Source organism: Dermochelys coriacea, chromosome 28 (assembly GCF_009764565.3).
Source record: "Dermochelys coriacea isolate rDerCor1 chromosome 28, rDerCor1.pri.v4, whole genome shotgun sequence".
NCBI classification, from domain to species: domain Eukaryota; kingdom Metazoa; phylum Chordata; order Testudines; family Dermochelyidae; genus Dermochelys; species Dermochelys coriacea.
The window spans coordinates 4,841,434-4,861,875 of record NC_050095.1 but is presented as its reverse complement, the minus strand read 5'-3'; the positions used below and the strand labels follow the sequence as shown (position 1 = coordinate 4,861,875).

Genomic DNA, 20,442 nt, shown 5'->3' with positions numbered 1-20,442 from the left:
CGCTTTTGTCCCATAGACACTGCTTCATATCGTCTTTACGTGTGTTTAAGAAATGCTCCCGAGCAACAAGTTCAAACATTTCTTCAAAGCTGGCAATTCCCCTTCACCTCACCATTTCCCCATCAGCTCTTTCATCCTGTTTACATATTCCCCATTACTCATACCAGCATTTCTCTTAAGATTCCTAAAATTCACCCGATATGTTTCAGGGGAGATCTGAAATCATTTCAGACCCATTCCTTTGAATTTATAGTCATCTAAAGCATCCTGAATGGGCATTTCCTTGAATGTGCTCAGAACTTTACCAGTTAACTTTGCAACCAAAGTGGGGATTTTCTTGTCCTCAGGAACCACACACAGCCTCTCAAAGGTAGTGAAATATTCTGGACTATCATCTGTCATTTTGCATGAAAGACGCAACTGTTCCCATTTGCGGATTTTTGGAAGGTGGGAATCAGTGACAGGGGAAGGTTCTGGCTCTGCTTTTCTAGCAGTCCAATTAGTGTTTTTGTTCACTTTCTTTCTCCTCCATGCCTCGTCTGTGGGGTTCAGCTTCCTTGGCTTTCAGCTCTAGGGGCAATGGGGAGAGGCCAAAGCTCCAGATCACCATGACTGACAGGGCAGTCAGTCTAATGAGGGAGTCACCAGGCCAGCGGGTCCCATCCTCCATGTGAGATGGAACTACCCGGGACAGAGCGGGGCTGAGCTAAGGAGAGAGCAGGAGCCCAAGAAGAGCCGGGGAACTGAGCTGCGCCAGCCAGAGCCACAGAAGCAGCCCAGGGAGCAGACATGTGCTGGGAGGAAAACTGCAGCAACCAGAGCCAGAGAGGCCAGAGAATCAGCCCAGGATGGAGGCAGAGCAGCAGCAGCCTGTGGCTGGAGGTGCATGCAGTGAACAACTGGGGAGAGCGAAGGGGTCCCGGGGCAGAAAGCCCAGCTCAGGGAGACACCACGAGTCAAGAGACCTTGCAGGCCAGACTTGGGAGATCATAACCTCGACATGGAGGCCGATGCTAGGAAGAAGTGTCCTGCCATCTAGAGCCTGAGGGCATGTGGCCACCACCAGAGCACGTGTCTGACCTGTGGTATTTCTGCACCACAGCCAGGGCCTGGGACACGTGTGGGAGAGACTGTGAACTTCCCTTATGTCCCAGAGACTGCTGTTTGCGATATCCCTGTGCCACAGAATGAGGTTACAGGTTTTCCTTTAACCTTTCCCATTTTCCTTATTTTTTAAATTCATTGCCTTTAATAAATTGTATTTGTTTGAAGCACATGCAACAATCGGTGGTTCAGGGAAGCATTCAGAGCGGAGATAGTATCCCAGAGTGGGGACATCCTAGCTCCTGTTCGAAGTGACGACAACAAGATTGGGGGGGGCGAGCCCCCCAGGAATCCTGGGCCCAGCCTTGTCGGGGTTACGAGGACTCTGCCACACACGAGAGCAGAAAGAGTCTTCGAGGTCGGGCAGGCCTCTGGGTAAGGGACTGGGAGCGGGGACTCAGATCCTTTCACTAGCCAATTCCACTGGCGTAGTGTATAAGCAGGAAAGTTTGCTGCAATAGCAGGACCATAACCCCCTTTACACTTTCACTCTGTACTCATTGCTTCTCTCCCTCTGCTTCCTTCAAGGCTGGAGCTTCTTCTTGGCTGCTCTGGCTTCAGCTAGAGCCCTGGGAAGGAGGTGGGGGTAGGGCCTCACAAGGGCTAGGGCATGAGCCCCAGGTCTTCCAGGCTAGCCTTTGCCATTCCTGAACAGCTGCCCGGGCTAGTGTGTGGAGCAGTTTCCCTCTTCCAAATGTGCAGCTGTCCCTGTGCTTGAGGGGGCTTGGTAAACAGCACCTTTGGAGCCTGGGTGTTTCTCTGCTTCTTGCCAGCTGGGGAAAAATCTCTCGCCCCACTGCAAAAGTGAACACCGTAAATGGGAATGGTCAGAGGCCCCACCAGGGAGGTGGCCCTACTTTCCTACCACATTCTGAGGTTGGCCACAGAGCAACAGCAGCTGCTCCGCATGCCGGCCTGTGGGTGGCCTTCAGTGGGTGTTTGGCATGCCCGGGAGCAGGCTGGCCGGGTGTATTTGTGGCTGTCAGCTGGCCATGTGTGATGTTCATGAAGATGGCCACGTGTGATGGGAATGTACTTAATGTTGTCTCAAAATACTCTGCGGGTGCCTCAGTTTCCCCTTTGCATTTCTTAAGTCTCTAGGTGGTGGGATAAAGGTGTGTGATTGTGGCAGAGCCCTAGAGGGCCAGTGGGATGGTGTCTGCACAGAGAATGGCCAACACCCTGTCTCCTGGCAACTGATGGCCTGGGCCCTTCCCCTGCAAGGTGCCAACTGAAGGTGTTGGAGAACAAAGAGATCAGGTGGCCTCCTGGCCGGCGAAAGAGACAAAGGCCAGAGGAAGGACTAGAGAGTGGCAGTTTAGAGCTGTCTGGGGAAACGGAGGGAGGCCCAGAACTGGGGTCTGGGCTCCCTACCCCTGAAGATGGACCTGACTGAAGGGTCCTGTTCTCTATACCTACAAGCTCTGTTTTAGTCTGTGCTCCTGTCGTCTAATAAACCTTCTGTTTTATCAGCTGGCTGAGAGTCACGTCTGGCTGTGGAATTGGGGTGCAGGGCCCTCTGGCTTCCCCAGGAGCCCCAACTATGCAGACTCACTGCAGGAAGTGAACAGTGTGGAAGGGGATGCTGAGTTCTCTGAAGTGAGAGCCAGGAAGGTCGAAACTGTTGTGTGCTCACACTGTCAGCTGCCTGCGCAATAGGGTGTTCACACTTGTGGCACTTGCAGCGGTACTCAGAGCGGTGCACTCCGGGCAGCTATCCCACTGAGCATCTCTTTCTCTTCCACTGCTAAAAGTTGTGGGAAGGTGGAGGGGGTCGTGGGGCATCCTGGGTCCTGTCCCAATGCCCCGTGATGCACTGCTTCACGTCCCAGCAATCCCTGGGCTTCCGTTGCATTTGGCACCATCTTTCAATGGTTTGTGCACTGCGCGCTCTGCCTCTTCGGGCTGCAGGAATGGATTCCACACTGTTGACCAATATGCTGCTTGTTCTTACTAATACGATGTAACGATGCTGCCTTTGGTGGGACACTTCTGGGAGTATCAATTCAGGACAAATCGCTTAGAGCAGGGCAGTTACAGCCCAAGGCTGGGGTTTCTCCACTTCCAAGGCACACCGAACCAGCCAGACAGAGAGGATTTTGGTTTTACCCCACTGGCTAACCTCAAGTCATACTATCAATTCCCTTAGACACTCCAGTTTGCCAGTATCACCACCAGTGCCACTCGTTATGGGGACCAATGGTTATGAAAACCAATACCCCAGTAAAAGAAAAAAGGTTCTCTCGATCCCAAAGGACCAAGCCTCAGACCCAGGTCAATATACAAATCAGATCTTACCCACAAATCACGCTGTTGCCAGTCCTTTAGCATCTAAAATCTAAAGATTTATTCATAAAAGGAAAAAGATATAGATGAGAGCTAGAATTGGTTAAATGGAATCCATTGCACACAGGAATGGCAAAGTTCTTGATTCAGGCTTGTAGCAGTGATGGAATAAACTGCAGGTTCAAATCAAGTCTCTGGAGAACATCACTAGCTGGGATGGGTCATTCTCTCCTTTGTTCAGAGCTTCAGTTTGCAGCAAGGTTCCTCCAGAATTAAGAAGCATGATTGAAGACAAAATGAAGGGGTTTTCAAGGCCTTTTCTATCCTCTGTCATGTGGAAGAACACCCCTTTGTTCTTATTGTGGAAATTACAGTAGCAAGATGGAGTTTCGAGTCACATGGGCAAGTCACATGTTCATAGGTTTCAGAGTAGCAGCCACACGAAAGCTTATGCTCTAATAAATTTGTTAGTCTCTAAGGTGCCACAAGTACTCCTTTTCACATGTTCATGCATGACTTAGTTCTTTACAAGCAGACACCATTGTTTACATGTTAGTTTAAACATTCCCTGGAAAGCTAAGATGTGGATTGGCATCTCCCAAAGTTCACTGTCAGTTAAGTTTTTCTTGATTGGGCACTTACTGAGAATAGTCCTTTCTCAAGAAGCTGACCAGATGATTCACTCTGTGGCTACTTAAAATTAAAACACATAGAGATACAAGTACATAGCCAATATTCATAACTTCATCTACAAAAATGATACACATTCAGATAGCATAATCATAACATTTCCATAGACACCTTACTGGACCTCCTTTGTACAAGATTTGGTGCAAATATATAGAAGTAGTTGCAATGATCTATTTTGGTCACAGTTTATGTCAATAACGTCACACGTGTCACGAGTGGCCGTGGAGTTATTCCTTAAACTACAAAAGCAAGAGGAGTTTGACATTGATCTCACCATGTGTAGTAGCTACAACACGAGATTATTTGTGGCATTCACGGAGGTGCAGACCACAGTGGAATGCCACTTTTGAGCTCAGGAAACAAGCACTGAGTGGTGGGATCACATTGTCATGAACATCTGGGATGACAAGCAATAGCTGCAAAGCTTTCGGATAAGGAAAGTCACAGTCATGGGACGGTGTGATAAGCTCGCCCCAGCCCTGCAGCACAAGGACATGAGAATGAGAGCTGCTGTATTTGGAGAAGCACGTGGCAATTGCACTGTGGAATCTGGCTACTCCAGACTGCTACCAATGGGTCGCTAACCAGTTCAGAGTGAGAAAGCTGACCGTTGGATGCGTGTTGACGAAAGTGTGCAGGGCCATTAATTGCATCCTGCTCCGAAAGACCAAGATTCTGGGCAACATGCGTGACATTGTGGATGGCTTTGCACTAATGGGCTTCCCTAACTATGGAGGGGCGATAGATGGCATGCATATTTCAATTCTGGCACCAGACCACCTAGCCACCGAATATATTAATAACAAGGGGTATTTGTCTGGTTCTCCAGGCACTAGTGGATCACCGTGGGCATTTCACGGACATTAATGAAGGCTGGTCCAGAAAGGTGCATGACGCACACATCTTTCAGAACACTGGCCTGTTCAGGAAGCTGCAAGCAGGGACTTTCTTTCTGGACCAAAAAATCACCACAGGGGAAGTTAAAATACCCTTTGTGATCCTGGGAGACCCGGACTACCCCTTAACGCCATGGCTTATGAAGCCATACCTGGGGCATCTTGACAGCAGCAAGAAGCGGTTCAAAAACAGGCTGAGCAAGTGCAGCATGACAGTTGAGTCTTTTGGCCTTTTAAAGGCCCCCTGGCACCGCCTATATGAAAGACTGGACCTGGCTGATGACAGTATTCCTATGATTTTAGCCACATGCTCTACACTCCATAATATTTCTGAAGGGTGAAAACTTCACTCAGGGCTGGACCACTGAGTCTGAGAACCTGGAGGCTGAATTTGAACAGCCAGAGATGAGGGCTATAGAGGGGCTCAGCGTGAGGCCATAAGGATCAGGGATGCCTTGAGGCAGCAATTTGAAGCTGAAAGCCACTAACATTTATTGCTATGCTAGGGATTGCGGTGCTTGTAATGACAAGAGGTGATTGTGATTGCTGCAGACGATGCATTATGAAGGTTTAAGGAAATTGCCCGTTGTTTTGCAGGGCTCTGTTTGCCTTCAATGAATGGACTAAAGATTGCTTTCCAACAAAACTATTCTTTTATTAAAAAACAACCACTGGAGGAGAGAGACGGGGAAAAAAAAACCGCATTAGCACTGTGGGGGATGGGGGAAGGGAGGGTCTCACGAGGTGGGGTCCCAGGACCATTAAGGATTTGTGTATGTCCAGGTATCATATGCAACTTTATCCTTTGGAGTACAGTGCAGGGGTACTCTACTTCAGCAGGAATAAACTGCAGAGGGACAGGTGTTGAGTGCATTGCGTACTGCTAGTCCGCAGGGCTGGATTGTGATGGGGCAGGAGTGGCATGCAGCGGGTACAGACTGGAGCTAGGAGGTTGATAAGAGTGTTGGCAGTGTCTGGAGGGTGCATGGGAAAGAGTTTTGCAACAGCGGCTGCAGGGGAGGGCGGGCACGGAGCTGCTCAGTTTGCAGTGCTAGTAGTTCCTGAAGCGTGTCCACTTGACACTCCATAATGTTTAAGAGCCGCTCCATGGCTTCGTTCTGGCGTACCGCATTCTTCTCTCAGTCCCTCTTCTCGCTGTCCGGCCACTCCTTCAATTCTTGTTTTTCGGCCGTGGAGTGGATCATGACAGCATGCAGAAAGTTCTCTTTGATTCTTCCTGGCTGCTTTCTAATTCTGAATAGCCGTTCAGCCGGCGATAACAAAGAGGGAGGCTGGGATCCCAAGGGCATATCTGTGAAGCCAAAACAACACAACACACAGACCACTGAGGCAGTGATTTAAAACACAGCCACTATGCACATACCTATCACTAACTGGCTGACCCCAGGTAAGCACACATGAGCCACAAGCCCCCCAAAATGGTAACGGCAGGGGGAGGGGAAATCACTGTTCCAGGACTGTACAGTACACTGGGGACATAGCTCTTGGGGAGAGACAGCACTATAGAGGGACTTATAATCATTCCTGTGCCCACATTTTCCACAGGCTGTGTTTATTACAGAAGAGATCTCACTGCTGAGGGTGAGCAGGAAATCAAGGGAGGGTCTTCTCCAAGACTGCAGCTTGTGGCCTGGCCCTTATGTGGCTCACCTGTGTGCAGCAGTGGTCTCCCCCACCCACCTTGTGACAGCAGAGTGGCGCAGGAAAGTTACTCTTAATGGGGCAAGAAACAAAACAGCTCTGCCAAAGAACCTGCGGCAGCAAATTGCCCAGTGTCTCCAGGAGAGTTTCATGGAGATCTCTGGGGCAGATTCCCGTGAAGTGAGGGAGTCAATCAACACCCTGTTCTGCCACTCAGACTAAGCATGTGGTGGTACACACCCCATACAGATACAAGCCTCCTTTCTGCAACCCTCCTGCCCCCAACAACTCGCTTCAGTGATTCCCAAAATCAAAGCCACTTACCAGGGGCCTTCTTTCCTGTGTGTGCTTTGCCAAGCTCCGACAGCTGTGACTGGCTAGCCTCCTCCGGGGTAGAGGAAAACTCCCGGCTGCATGCATCCCTGACCTTCAACTCATCCTCTGCCTCTGGGTCCCCTCCGCCTCCACATCCTCGTTCAAGATCTCCTCCTCCTGGCTCGGTGCACTCTCCACTGGCACGCGAGCCACGGAAGTATCCACAGTGGCCTTCACAGTGGAGGTGAGGTCACCACCGAGTATCGTGTCCAGCTCTTTGTAGAACCGTGAGCTTATGGGCGTAGGACTGGAACGGCGGTTTGCCTCCTGCACCTTGTGGTAGGCATTCCACAACTCCTTCACTTTGACCCTGCACTGCAGTGTGTCCCGGTCATGGCCCTTTTCTCCCATTCATCATGAAATCTGTCCGTTGTTATCATAATTCCTATGGCTGGAGCACAGCTGGGACTGGACAGCCTCCTCTCCCCAAATGCCGATGAGCTTCAGCAGCTCAGCATTACTCCAAACGGAGGATCACCTGGTGCACAGAGCAGGCATGGCCACCTGGAAAGCTGAGACCACTGCATGCGTCATCGAGCACACAGGAAGGGGACTTTCAAAATTCACAAGGAATTTAAGAGGTGGGGTGCACAGTTGGTCACTGAGGGCAGGGCAGTAGAGTTCAAACCGATGACCAGAGAGGGGAGAACAGGGATTGTGGGACACCTCCTGGAGGCCAATCGCAATTCTGTAATCGACCAGGGTGTCTACAATGGTACAGCGACACTGTAGCCCCAGCGCAGAAAGCTCTACGCCTCTCACCGGGGTGGTTTTTTTTTTTGCAGCACTGAAACTGCAGAGTGGCTTGGCAGTGTGTGCACCTCGGGAGTTACACTGTAGAAAGCTGCTTTCCTGTGCAGAAACTTGCCCGTGTAGACAAGGCCGTAGAGGGCTTACATAACATAAAAACGCAAGACTGGTCAACCTGGGTCAGACCAATGGTCCAGCTAGCCCAGTGTGCTGCTTGAGAGTGACCAGTGACAGATGCTTTTGAGGGAATGTACAGAAAAGACTTGTTGACCTGCAAGGTGAGGGTCTTTCACCCTTACCTTTGAATTTATTGTTGTTGATTCCTACTTATCCTATATCTTACCACCCCTCCCCTGAGGTGTCTGGGCAAATCAGGTGTGAACCACTCCTTTGATACAGACGTGTCCCAATCCAGCTGAATTGAGGCAGACTTTGGGCCAATCTCAGTTTGGAAAAGGCCCGCTTCACCCAGCAGGTTTCTCAAAGTATCCGTTGCTGTGAACCGCATGTAGCGTGGATGTGTGAACCCCAAAGATATTAAACATGAAAGAAACACAAGACCATTCGGAGGTTTCCAGAGCCAGGCCTGAGGGCTAAACAGCTGTGCTCAAAAGGAGAAGGGGCCTCACCACCTATAAAAATAACTGGTTACAAAAACAAAACAAAAACTAAATTAAAAAACCCAAAACAAAACAAACTCAGAAAAGCTCCCATCACACATCCATCACCATTTTAGATTTTTACATCTCCTGCCTGATGTGACATCTTTGCTTTGCAAACAAGACCTGGGGAACTCTATGGCTGTTACACTCTAACTGCTGTTACAGGGTCGGGCCAGATGGCTATAGGAGAGTAATAGAAGGCAGATATATTAGCCCCAGGCTAAGTAGGTCCCTTTTCCCTGGGTAAGGTAACAGGGAAGGTTCCAGAACAATCAGGAACCTTCTGAAGACAATTAAGACAGGCTGATTAGAACACCTGCAGCCAATCAAGAATCTGCTAGAATCAATTAAGACAGGCTAATCAGGGCACCTGGGTTTTAAAAAGGAGCTCACTTCAGTTTGTGGTGTGCGTGTGAGGAGCTGAAAGTGAGAACGCAAACAATTGGAGGACTGAGGAGTACAAGCATCATCAGACACCAGGAGGAAGGGTCTATGGTGAGGATAAAGAAGGTGTTGGGAGGAGGCCAGGGGGAAGTAGCCCAGGGAGTTGTAGCTGTCGCACAGCTGTTCCAGGAGGCTCTCTAGACAGCTGCATTCCACAGGGCCCTGGGCTGGAACCCGGAGTAGAGGGTGGGCCCGGGTTCCCCCCAAACCTCCCAACTCCTGGTCAGACACAGGAGGAGTCGACCTGGACTGTGGGTTCAGAAAAACGGCCAAGCTGAGGGCTGCAGTGAATCTCCAAGGCGAGCAAATCCGCCAATAAGCGCAAAACCCACCAAGGTAGAGCAGGAACTTTGTCACAACTGGTGTCAGCAGTGGGATCTGGTGTCCACAGCGCGGCAGAAGGAGGAGTGTGTTTGGAAGGGGGGGAAAAAAAAAGGGAAGAGGGTGTATTTTTATTTTTCTCACCACAATGGAGGAGGTAGTGCGGGCCCTGATACAAGCCACAGCTGTCCAGCAGGAGGCTACTCGTGTCCAGGCAGCTGCCCAACAAGAGGAAGTGCGGCTGCAGCAAGAGACTAATCACCTGCTGAAGGACCAGGCTGCTCAAGACCAGGCTATTTTGCAGGAACGGGTAAACCAGGTAAAGGCCCTTACCAAGCTGAACCGTGGCCATGATGGGATGCAGATCATGCGGGCCAGCAATTGGCTGCAGAAAATGACGCGGGAGGATGATGTAGAGGCGTATCTCCTGGCCTTTGAGAGGACAGCCCTGCGGGAGGCTTGGCCCCAAGAACAGTGGTATGGCCTCCTCGCCCCATTCCTGTGGGGAGGCCCAGAAGGCCAACTATGATCTGCCTGAAGAGGCTGCGGCAGACTAACCCCAGCTGAAAGCAGAGATCCTGGCCAGATCTGGGGTAACGACCGCAGTGCGGGCCCAGCGATATCATGAGTGGAGGTACCAGGAAAACAAAACCCCACGGTCCCAATTATATGACCTCATCCATCTCGCACTAAAGTGGTTACAAACTGAGTCCCGGACTCCAGAGGAGATACGAGAGGTTCTGGTCATCGACTGGTACATGAGAGGACTACCGCCAGACCTTCGCACCTGGGTAAGCCAGAACGAACCCTCCACCTACAACAAGGTTGTCGCGCTGGTAGAAAGGCGAAGGACAGCAAGGGAGCTGACCCGACTAATTAAGGAAGAAGCACCCCGGGTTAAACTAGCAGCACCAAGCCCTAGAGCTCGGGTGACTGGGCCACCAGGAGAGCCCAGGTGGAAAAAGAGAGGGGCTGAAGGCCCACCAGAAGCCACAAAGAGTCAGAGCACTGAGTGGGAAGAGGATTGTGATGTTAGACTACCCAAACCAAGAGACTGGGGAATGCTTAGGGCTCCATACAGATGTTACGCTTACGGGGAATGGGGACACATAGCTGCACAGTGTCCCAATGCCAAGGAGCCTATGCAGTGTAACCTGGGGAATTGGGCAGACCCGTGCTCCCTAATCCACCTTGTGGGGGTCTCACTAACCCCACATATGTACACTAGACCAGTGAAGCTAAATGGGATAGAGACCACTGCTCTGGTTGATTGAGGGAGTGCTATCACGCTTGTCTCGGGGAAGCTCGTGAAGCGTAGTCAGCTGCTGTGGGCTAAGTGTACGGGGATAACATGCGTCCATGGGACAGTTGGTTATTACCCCACCAACCCAGTAAAAATAGAGATTTAGGGGAACGCTACTGAGGTAGCAGCAAGTGTAGTCCTTAAACTCCCATACCCAGTGCTCATAGGAAGGGAATTCCCAGGGTTTGGAGACTTACTCCCGGTAGCGGAATTGGAGAAAGGGGGAAGCCCTGAAAGTAGTGAGGCATCCACAATAGACTGTCAACCCCCAACCTTCTCTGCATGGTCGGTCACAAGGGTAAACCATCATCCCAGAAGGTAATAACATAGTGTTTCCATGGCCCATTTCACAGCTAGGCACTCTTTCAACCACGGCATACTTCTGCTTTCCTGCTGAGGTAGAGGATTGGGTGTTCTTTGTCTCTGACCATCTGCGATAGGACAGCTCCCAATCCTACTTCAGATGCATTCTTTGTTGAAGTCTGGGGATATAAGCACGGGGTTATTGCAGAGGGCTGTCTGTAGATCCATGAATGCTTTCTCTGCGGCATCTGTCCACTTCACCATGTCTGGACCCCAGGCTTTTATCAGGTCTGTCAGGCGACTTGCGCTCTGGTAGCAAAATGGGGAATAAATCATAGATAGTACCCCATCACACCCAGGAATGCCTGGATTGCTTTTTCCGATTCGACCGGGGCCAATTTTGGGTTGCTTCCCGTTTGTTTAGTTGGGATGACAGTTCACCCTTGTGACCGATCACGCACCCCTCCAGTGGATGCAGCAAAATAAAGAGAAGAACACAAGGGTGACCAGATGGTTCCTGTCCCTACAACCTTTCCAATTCACCATACAACACCGGGCTGGAAGCCACCATGGCAATGCAGATGGCTTGTCACGAGTACACTGCCTGATATCCCAAATTGCCCAACCCCGTAAGGTTGAGCAGAGGGGGGGGGGGGATATGTGACAGGGTTGGGTCAGATGGCTATAGGAGAAGTAATAGAAGGCAGATATATTAGCCTCATGCTAAATAGGTCCCTTTTCCCTGGGTGAGGTAACAGGGAAGGTTCCAGAACAATCAGGAACCTTCTGGAGACAATTAAGACAGGCTGATTAGAACACCTGCAGCCAATCAAGAATCTGCTAGAATCAATTAAGACAGGCTAATCAGGGCACCTGGGTTTTAGAAAGGAGCTCACTTCAGTTTGTGGTGTGCGTGTGAGGAGCTGGGAGCAAGAGGCACTAGGAGCTGAGAGTGAGAACGTGGACTGTTGGAGGACTGAGGGGCACAAGCATCATCAGACACCAGGAGGAAGGGCCTATGGTGAGGATAAAGAAGGTGTTGGGAGGAGGCCATGGGGAAGTAGCCCAGGGAGTTGTAGCTGTCGCACAGCTGTTCCCGGAGGGACTCTAGACAGCTGCATCCAACAGGACCCTGGGCTAGAACCCGGAGTAGAGGGTGGGCCCGGGTTCCCCCCAAATCCTCCCAACTCCTGGTTAGACACAGGAGGAGTCGACCTGGACTGTGGGTTCAGAAAATGGCCAGGCTGAGGGCTGCCGTGAAGCTCCAAGGCGAGCAAATCCACCAATAAGCGCAAGGTAGAGCAGGAACTTCGTCACACTGGGTAAAAGGTTACACATCTTGTCTTGAGTAATTTTCCTCCTAACAGAAGATTCATTTTAAAATTTATCAAAATAAATTCCATTTGAAATAGAAATAATTACCATCTATACTGGGTCTCTATTCTTGTATATGCTATTTCTCTCCCATATTCCCACTCTAATTCCTTTGGAGTGAGGTTTTAATTTCAGGATTAGCCACCATTTCCTATATAGTAGGAGGGGGCAGGAAGAGAACTAGAAAACCTGAATTATATTGTAATACTGAAAGTGATCACATAATCAACTTCTCACATCACAGTAATTAACTTCATGTTTAATTTCATTGTCGCTGGTAACAATTTATTCAAAGATTACAAAATATAAACCTATAGGGCAGTTTTCTCTTAATTCCCATTTCCACCCAAGGAGTTCTGTGTGAAGTCTCATTCTACAATAACCTAGGGGCCTTCCATTTCTATGAGTTCGTTTCTCCCTGGGTCTTCTCCTATAACTGTGGGTGGAGGGGGTCTCAAACGACATGGGAAGTTTGCATCATGACAAAAACCACCTGAGCTCTATTTCCACACTTTCTAAACTTTCAGACTAGCAGGAGGTGGAGAAGTGACACAAATGCATAAGACTTAATAGCAAAACTAAGAGACCAAACCACAGACTCTGGACTCAGCATTTATGTATTCTGCAGTCTGAACTTGGAATCTGATACATTCGCTCATTAGGTACCATGATTTTCCCAGCATGGAAGTGCTTTTTGTCCAACGAGGCAGCCAGATTGGAACCCATAGGCATGGAATGGCTCTGAAGGAATCAGCTGTTTCTCTCTGTGCTTTAGGAAACTTTGGATCCAAATAGTAAAAGACAGTTGTTCCCAGTTTCATCATGGCATCCTTTAGAATTGTGATCGATGCCACTTAACTAGGAAACAGCATTCTAAAAATAGTTTCACTGGGCCACAGATCACCATAGCTTCCATCTCTGCGGTGAAAATCAACCACTAATATCTACGATTTCTACCTGAGTTCTTGTCAAATTGTTGACCTTACTTGGAGTAATTTTACACTTCTCTGGTGCAAAATTCTTCACCAACCACACAACATATCAGTAGCGATAGTGAGGTATAAATCCCCCAAATATGCCCTTTTATTTCCTTAATTTGGTGGCACAGATTTAAAATAGGAACTAAATGCAGGTGCGGCTTAGAATCCCTGCAAGACACCAAATGTCAGGTATCTATTAAAAATAGGTATCTTTCTGCAGCTATATCACATTCATCATGGATTTTATTTTCTACACATTTGCAGCATCTCCCAGGGGTGAGCTGAACAGAAATGTCACTTCCATCTTCCCCATCTCTACCATGATAGGGATTGCATTTCCCAAATAATAGTGAACACGCACCTGATTAGGAAGGAGAGATCTTCAAGAGCGATCTGCTGCAGGGCCTGGGCCACAACTGATTTGGGAGGCAAATGAATGGGTATTTTGCTTATTTACAAGTCATTTACTAGGGAATTCTCTTCTCAGCCCTTTAGAGAAAATATTGACCTAACCAACTGAACAACAGGGGGATTGGGATAGTGATGAGGAATAAGGGAATCCCTCTGACTTACCCTACCTTATTCTATCATTACACATGGTGAAATGACACTTTTCTCTATCTCTGCAATGTTCCTGCTCTTTGCTATAGTTCAATATATTTTAAGTGAGGAAAATGGTAGTAAAAGTATCTGCTCTGCAGCACAACCTGAAGCAACACCAAAGCAACTGGGAATGAAACAATTTGGGAGAACTTGATGACCAACACTTGATTTGAAATGGAGGAACGGTATAACCGTGATGCTCAGGGTTTGTTTAGACTAGGAAAAGTAATGCAGTTTAGGTCAGGTCAAGGGGAAAGCTAATGCCAAACATTGCACCTGGACTGCATCTGCTCCACAACTATAATTGTCTTTTTACACCAAGATCACTCACTTGATCAGCCAACGCTATGTCCAGTCCTAGTGGATGTACAGTACAGGTAGTTTTTGCCTCAGTGTAGCTTGTTGGGAATCAAACCTCTCTCTCCCACCTAGAGCTGAAGAATGTTCTGTGCTGGAGGGTCCTCTATGATGAGATAACTGGCTCTGTGAATATGGGGAAAGTGGTGGAGGTGATATATCTTGACTTTAAAAAAGCTTTTGATACGGTCCCCCACAGTATTCTTGCCAGCAAGTTAAAAAAGTATGGATTAGATGAATGGACTATAAGGTGGACAGAAAGCTTGCTAGATTGTTGGGCTCAACAGGTAGTGATCAACAGCTCAATGTCTAGTTGGCATCCGGTATCAAGCAGAGCATCCCAGGGTCGGTCCTGGGGCCAGTTTTGTTCAACATATTTATTAATGATGGAATGAATTGCACCCTCAGCAAGTTCGCAGAGGACAATAAAATGGGGAGAGAGGTAGATATGTTGGAGGGTAGGGATAGGGTTCAGAGTGACCGAGACAAATTAGAGGATTGGGCCAAAAGAAATCTGAGGAGGATCCAACAAGGACAAGTGCAGAGTCTTGCACTTAGGAAGGAAGAATCCCATACATTGCTACAGGCTGCAGACTGACTGGCTAAGCAGCAGTTCTGCAGAAAAGGACCTGGGGATTACAGTGGACGAGAAGCTGGATGAGAGTCAGCAGTGTGCCCTCGTTGCCAAGATGGCCAATAGCATATTGGGCTGTATTAGTAGAAGCATTGCCAGCAGGTCGAGGGAAGTAATTATCCCCCTCCATTCGGCACTGATGAGGCCACACCTAGAGTATTGCGTCCAGTTTTGGTCCCCCCCACAACAGACGGGATGTGGACAAATTAGAGAGAGTCCAGCGTCAGGCAACGGAAATCATTAGGGGGGTGGGGCGCATGACTTACGAGGAGAGGGTGAGGGAAGTGGGGTTATTTAGTCTGCAGAAGAGAGGAGGGATTTGATAACAGCCTTCGAAGTGTGGTTTGAAAGAGAATGGAGTTCGGCTGTTCTCAGAGGTGGCAGATGACAGAACAAGGAGCAATGGTCTCAAGTTGCAGTGAGGGAGGTCTAGGTTGGATATCAGGAAACACTATTTCACTAGGAGGGTGGTGAAACACTGGAATGGATTAACTAGGGAGGTGGTGGAATCTCCATCCTTAGGGGTTTTTAAGTACCGGCTTGACAAAGCCTTGGCTGGGATGATTTAGTGGGTGTTGGTCCTGCTTTGAGCAGGGGATTGGACTAGATGACCTCCTGATGTCTCTTCCAAGCATAATATTCTATGATTCTATGACACACATTCCTACAACTCAATAGAAAAGATCAGACGACTGACCCCCAAAGAAGGGTGAGCTGCAAAAGGCAGAAGCAGACAACTCATCTGGGGGAGCTGAGAGATCACGGTGAAGATGGTTGAAAGATCACTATGTGGGAATTAGTGAATGTGATTTAAAAAAAAAAAAAAAAAAATCTTTGGCCAGCCCTAGTCAAGACATTTATTACAGTTCTCTCTCCTGTGGATTTTCTGATGTCTACTAAGGTGTGAGCTCTGATTGAAGTTTTTCCCACACTCAGAGCATGTGTAGGGCGTCTCTCCTGGGTGGATTCTACGATGAGGTATAAGATTTGCGCTCTGACTGAAGCGTTTCCCACACTCAGCGCAGGTGTAGGCTCTCTCTCCTGTGTGAATTCTCTGATGTGTGATAAGGTTTGAGCTCCGATTGAAACGTTTTCCACACTCAGGGCATGTGTAGGGTTTCTCTCCTGTGTGGATTCGAAGATGTGTGATAAGGTGTGAGCGCTGGTTAAAGCTTTTCCCACACTCAGAGCACGTGAAGGGCGTCTCTCCTGTGTGAATTCTATGATGTGTGATAAGGTGTGAGTGTCGACTAAAGCTTTTCCCACACTCGGAGCATGTGTAGGGCCTCTCTCCTGTGTGGATTCGCTGATGTGAGATAAGGGTTGAACTATCAATGAACCGTTTCCCACACTCAGAACATCCATAAGGTTTCTCACCCGTGTGGATTCTCCGATGTGTGATAAGGGCAGAGCTTCGATTGAAGCTTTTCCCGCACTCAGAGCATGTGTAGGGTTTCTCTCCAGTGTGGGTTCTCCAATGTGTGATAAGGGCTGAACTCCGACTGAAGCTTTTTCCGCACTCAGAGCACATGTAGGGTCACTCTCCTCTGTGCATTCTCTGATGTGTGAAAAGGTCTGAGCTCCCACTGAAGCTTTTCCCACACTCATGGCATGTGTAGCGTGTCTCTTCCAAGTTGATTCTCTCGTGTGTAATAAGGTCTGAGTGGCTAATTAAGTTTTCCTCTGGCCTCTGCTGAGTCTCACACACTTTTTCTTTTTCTGGGAGTCCACAACTCCCAGAAATATTCCCTCTGGATCTTCCTGATAATGTCCCATGTGGTTCTACTTGCTCAGCATCTTCCTCCTGGGGTTTCTCGTCCTCATTCTCACTCACCATCCCATCACCTGATGCGAGACAGAGAGAATACAGACATAGGTCACTCCCTGCACCAAAGAGAAAGAAAATCTCAGAGAAAGGGATGAACAAACCAAAATATGTGCGGAAGAGATCAAACCTATCTGGAGCTGATTTTTCCCAAACCTTTCCCCAGAGGATAGAGGAAGGGATTAGTTTTGCTCCGCATCTCACCAGAACACTCTGGGGAAAGCTACATTTGGGAGGGACCTGCTGCCAGTTGTCGAAGTATAGGTGGGAAGCCATGAGTGACCTCTGCCTAATGATTCCACATCTGCAGGGAACAATACTGAACTTGGAGAGCTCACAAGGTCTTTATAGGGCATCCCAAACATTCACGGAGAGTTTTTGAGTTGGGTTAACCAATTCCTCACCTGTGCAGGCAGCTCTCAGGAGCACTTCTTTCTCAGAGCCCTGGCAGTCTAGGACCCATGGCTCTTCCCCTTGTTCCAGCTGTGAGATCACATCAGGTTTGGAAATTGGAAACCCTACTCAAGGCAAAGAAAACAAGGAAGGTCAGTGGAATTTGTCAGATACTTGTCACAAAGAATATTCCATGGTTTTAAGACCAGCTCATTTTTAAGCAGTAACATCCCAAGGCCAGCTTCCTTGGCTCAAAGTGGCAGGAGAGTTATTATTATTATAGATCATATTCATTACCTTAGTGCCTAAGAACCAACTAAAAGTGGGTCCTCATTGTGCTAGGCACAGTACAAACACAGAATAGTAGATGGCCTATTCCTGGAAGAATTTACAATCTAAAAAGACAAGACAGACACAGAATGGCGGAAGGGGTAGAACCCTCTGTGAGAATATAGATATTTAGGCCTGCCTGTAAAGCCTACACTTTAAGAACTTAGGTGTATTTTTATCACTTAGCTAGTTACAGGGGTATAAAAACAAAGAATTAAAATCACAGTCCGCCTGTTTATGGGCCTTCTCTCACTAGGATAGTCTGAGGCCTGGTTCTTAGGCTAAGGCCTTTAGCTAAGAGCAGGGGCAGCCATAAGCTGGGAAGCACACAGTCACATCATCACATCCCAAACCAGTCACACTGAAATAAGGTGGTATTGCGTTGCTAGACGATCCAGTCCTGATAGTTACCATCACCACCAGATAAAGAAACGGATCTTAAGATGGTTAAAGAAAACTTAGTTTGATAGCATCCTGTCTGGCAAGAAATCACTTATCAATGGATCTGGTTGTGAAACCCTCATTTCTGTATTGCTTTATATTTATGTCCCACACTTTTCCATTGTTAATCTGTCTGGTTCTCTAATTGTTTCTGTCTGCTGTATAATTAATTTTGCTAGATGTAAGTTAATTAGGCTAGTGGGATATAATTGGTTAGAGAATTATATTACAATATGTTAGGATTGGTTAGTTAAATTTCAGTACAATGATCGGTTAAGATATAGATGAGAATATTACTATATGAACTGGAGGGGGAAGGGAAATTGGAATCATGTTTGTTAAGAGAGGGAACAGGAACAGGGACATAAGCAAGGCTCTGCGGCATCAGAGCTGGGAAGAGGGACACAGGGTAAACACTCTGCATTGTTAGAGCTGGGAAGGGGTACATGGGGTGAACGCTCTGTGGCATCAGAGCTGGAAAGGGAACACTGGAGAACAGACTCTATAGGCATATAGACGTAAGCCCAAGGGATTTGAAGGGCTTTGGAATATGCTTGCTTGGAAACTAACCCCAATAAAAATTGCATTATCTGCACTTCGGATTTCTGGTCATTTACTGATTCTTGTCACGCAGACAGCAAACAAGGAAGTGGGAGACTGAAGGGAAAGCCCTCTAACAAAATGAGCATGACCTGAAAACCAAGAGGCAAGCCTTTAAGGAAGATTTTAATACACTTTGGAATGGATCAGGGATTCCCACGAGGACTGATGAGGGGGCAATGGTAAATATGAATTTAGATGCTTTTCTTGTTTTATATCTTTTCCCCATAAGGCACACTGACATGGATCCATAGGATCTGTGCAATGCCCTGGCTTTTAAACAATCCTTGGGAGTTGCCCCTTGAGTACACTAGACCCCCAAGAGGTCCCACACTTCCACAAGGATAGGCCATGTAGCTTCAACATCGGAGACTGAGCCTCTGGCTTCAACGCTCCTATTTCAACCTGTGAGCTCTGCCAGCAGGTCCAGCTGAATGACACTCCTGTTCAGAAACTGTTCCTCAGTCAACGTACACAGCAAGTTTTTGCTGTGACCCTGGGCAGACTTTTAAAACACGGCAGGGTTTATTAATTAACTGAAACACAGCATTGGAAAGTCCTTAGATTAGCACAGGGAAGCAAAGACAACAATATACTCCATACTGGCCAATGCCCTTGAGTCTTGCTGCTATCTACTATCTACTCCCCCCACTTCTCCTCCCCTCCCACAGCTCTGTTCTCCCTTCACCCGTGAGGTACTGAACGGCAACATTATGCCCTCTCCAATTAAAACATGAGCTCATGTGACTTTCACACAAGCCATGTATGAGTCATACACCTATTTACTCAATTTAGAATTCTACAGGGGACATATTTTCCTCTTAAAATGAGGAAAAGGCATGAAAGTTACAGTTATTAATGTATGCAACAAGGATATATGAAATGCAATTTTAAAATGACTGATGGCACCGAAAAGGCAAAGGTCCAAAAATTATTCTAATGGGTGGGAGATAAGGCAAAAAAAGGGGGGCAAGGAAACTTGTCAAAACTTGTATGATGAATAAAGAAATATATAAAGTTATTACTTCTCAGGTTCTTTAGAGACCCCACAGCTTCTAATAACCAAGGGGACAGGACTCCTTACCCAGCAAGACCACCGTCTCATAGTTCTCCTGCATGATATCCCTGTAGAGGGCTCTCTGAGTGGGGTCCAGCAGAGCCCCCTCTTCCCTGGTGAAATACACAGCTACCTCCTCGAAAGTTACCGGCCACTGAAAGAGCAAGAGTCCAACACTCAGTACCTGCTGCCCCAGTCACAACGTGGACATTACTCTGTAGCCTGTCAGGGCGAGAAGGGCAACGTGAGAGAATTCAGATGCAGCTTTTGTCCATTCCGCATGCTGATTCCCCCCAGGATTGTTCCCTGCTCATGGACATTCTAGGTTCTACCACACTGTGAAGCACAGAGTGACCTTATTTCAGTACAGGCCTAGCCCCCTCCCACCAGGGTGTAGCCATCTGAGACAGGGTGAAATCCTCCCAGTAACAAAGTCTCTCTGTTACACTTATGCTCAAATAAATTTGTTAGTCTCTAAGGTGCCACAAGTACTCCTTTTCTTTTTGTGGATACAGACTAACAGGGCTGCTACCCTGAAACTTATCAAGTTTGTGGACAATATCAAGCTGGGAGGGGTTGCAAGTGCTTTGGAGGATAGGATTAAAATTCAAAATTATCTGGACAAACTGGAGAAACGGTATGAAGTAAGTAGGATGAAATTCAATAAGGAGAAATGCAAAGTACTCCACTTAGGAAGGAACAATCAGTTGTATACATTCAAAATGGGAAATGACTGCCCAGGAAGGAGTACTGCGGAAAGGGATCTGGGGTGTCATAGTGGATCATAAACTAAATATAAGTCAACAGTGTAACACTGTTGCCAAAAAAAAAAAAAGGAAAGATCATTCTGGAATGTAGTAGCAGGAGCATTGTACGCAAGACACAAGAAGTAATTATTCCGTTCTACTCTGTGTTGATTAGGCCTCAACTGGAGTACTGTGTCCAGTCCTGGGTGCCACATTTCAGGAACGATGTGAACAAATTGAAGAAATTCCAGAGCAAAGCAACAAAAATGATTAAAGGTCTAGAAAACATGACCTTTGAGGGAAGAC

The 20,442-nt window shown here is 47.8% G+C and overlaps 2 protein-coding genes and 1 pseudogene across 55 annotated transcripts in view; 1 reads left to right on the top strand and 2 right to left on the bottom strand.

The window, feature by feature from the left end:
* The window catches only part of LOC119849376 (zinc finger protein 420-like), a 3,142,523-nt gene that overhangs the window by 950,529 nt on the left and 2,171,552 nt on the right, over positions 1–20,442 (bottom strand). Inside the window, exon 12 of one of the 47 annotated variants that reach the window (XM_043503786.1) lies at positions 16,974–17,087. The exons of the other annotated variants lie outside the window; for them this stretch is intronic. Within the exon in view, the coding sequence (XP_043359721.1) occupies positions 16,974–17,087 (114 nt within the window). The remainder of the gene's footprint in view (positions 1–16,973; positions 17,088–20,442) is intronic. 47 annotated transcript variants of the gene reach the window in all.
* The window catches only part of LOC119849403 (zinc finger protein 501-like), a 1,099,011-nt gene that overhangs the window by 1,062,108 nt on the left and 16,461 nt on the right, over positions 1–20,442 (top strand). The gene's annotated exons all lie outside the window — the stretch shown is intronic.
* LOC119849411 lies at positions 12,419–19,976 on the bottom strand (annotated as a pseudogene).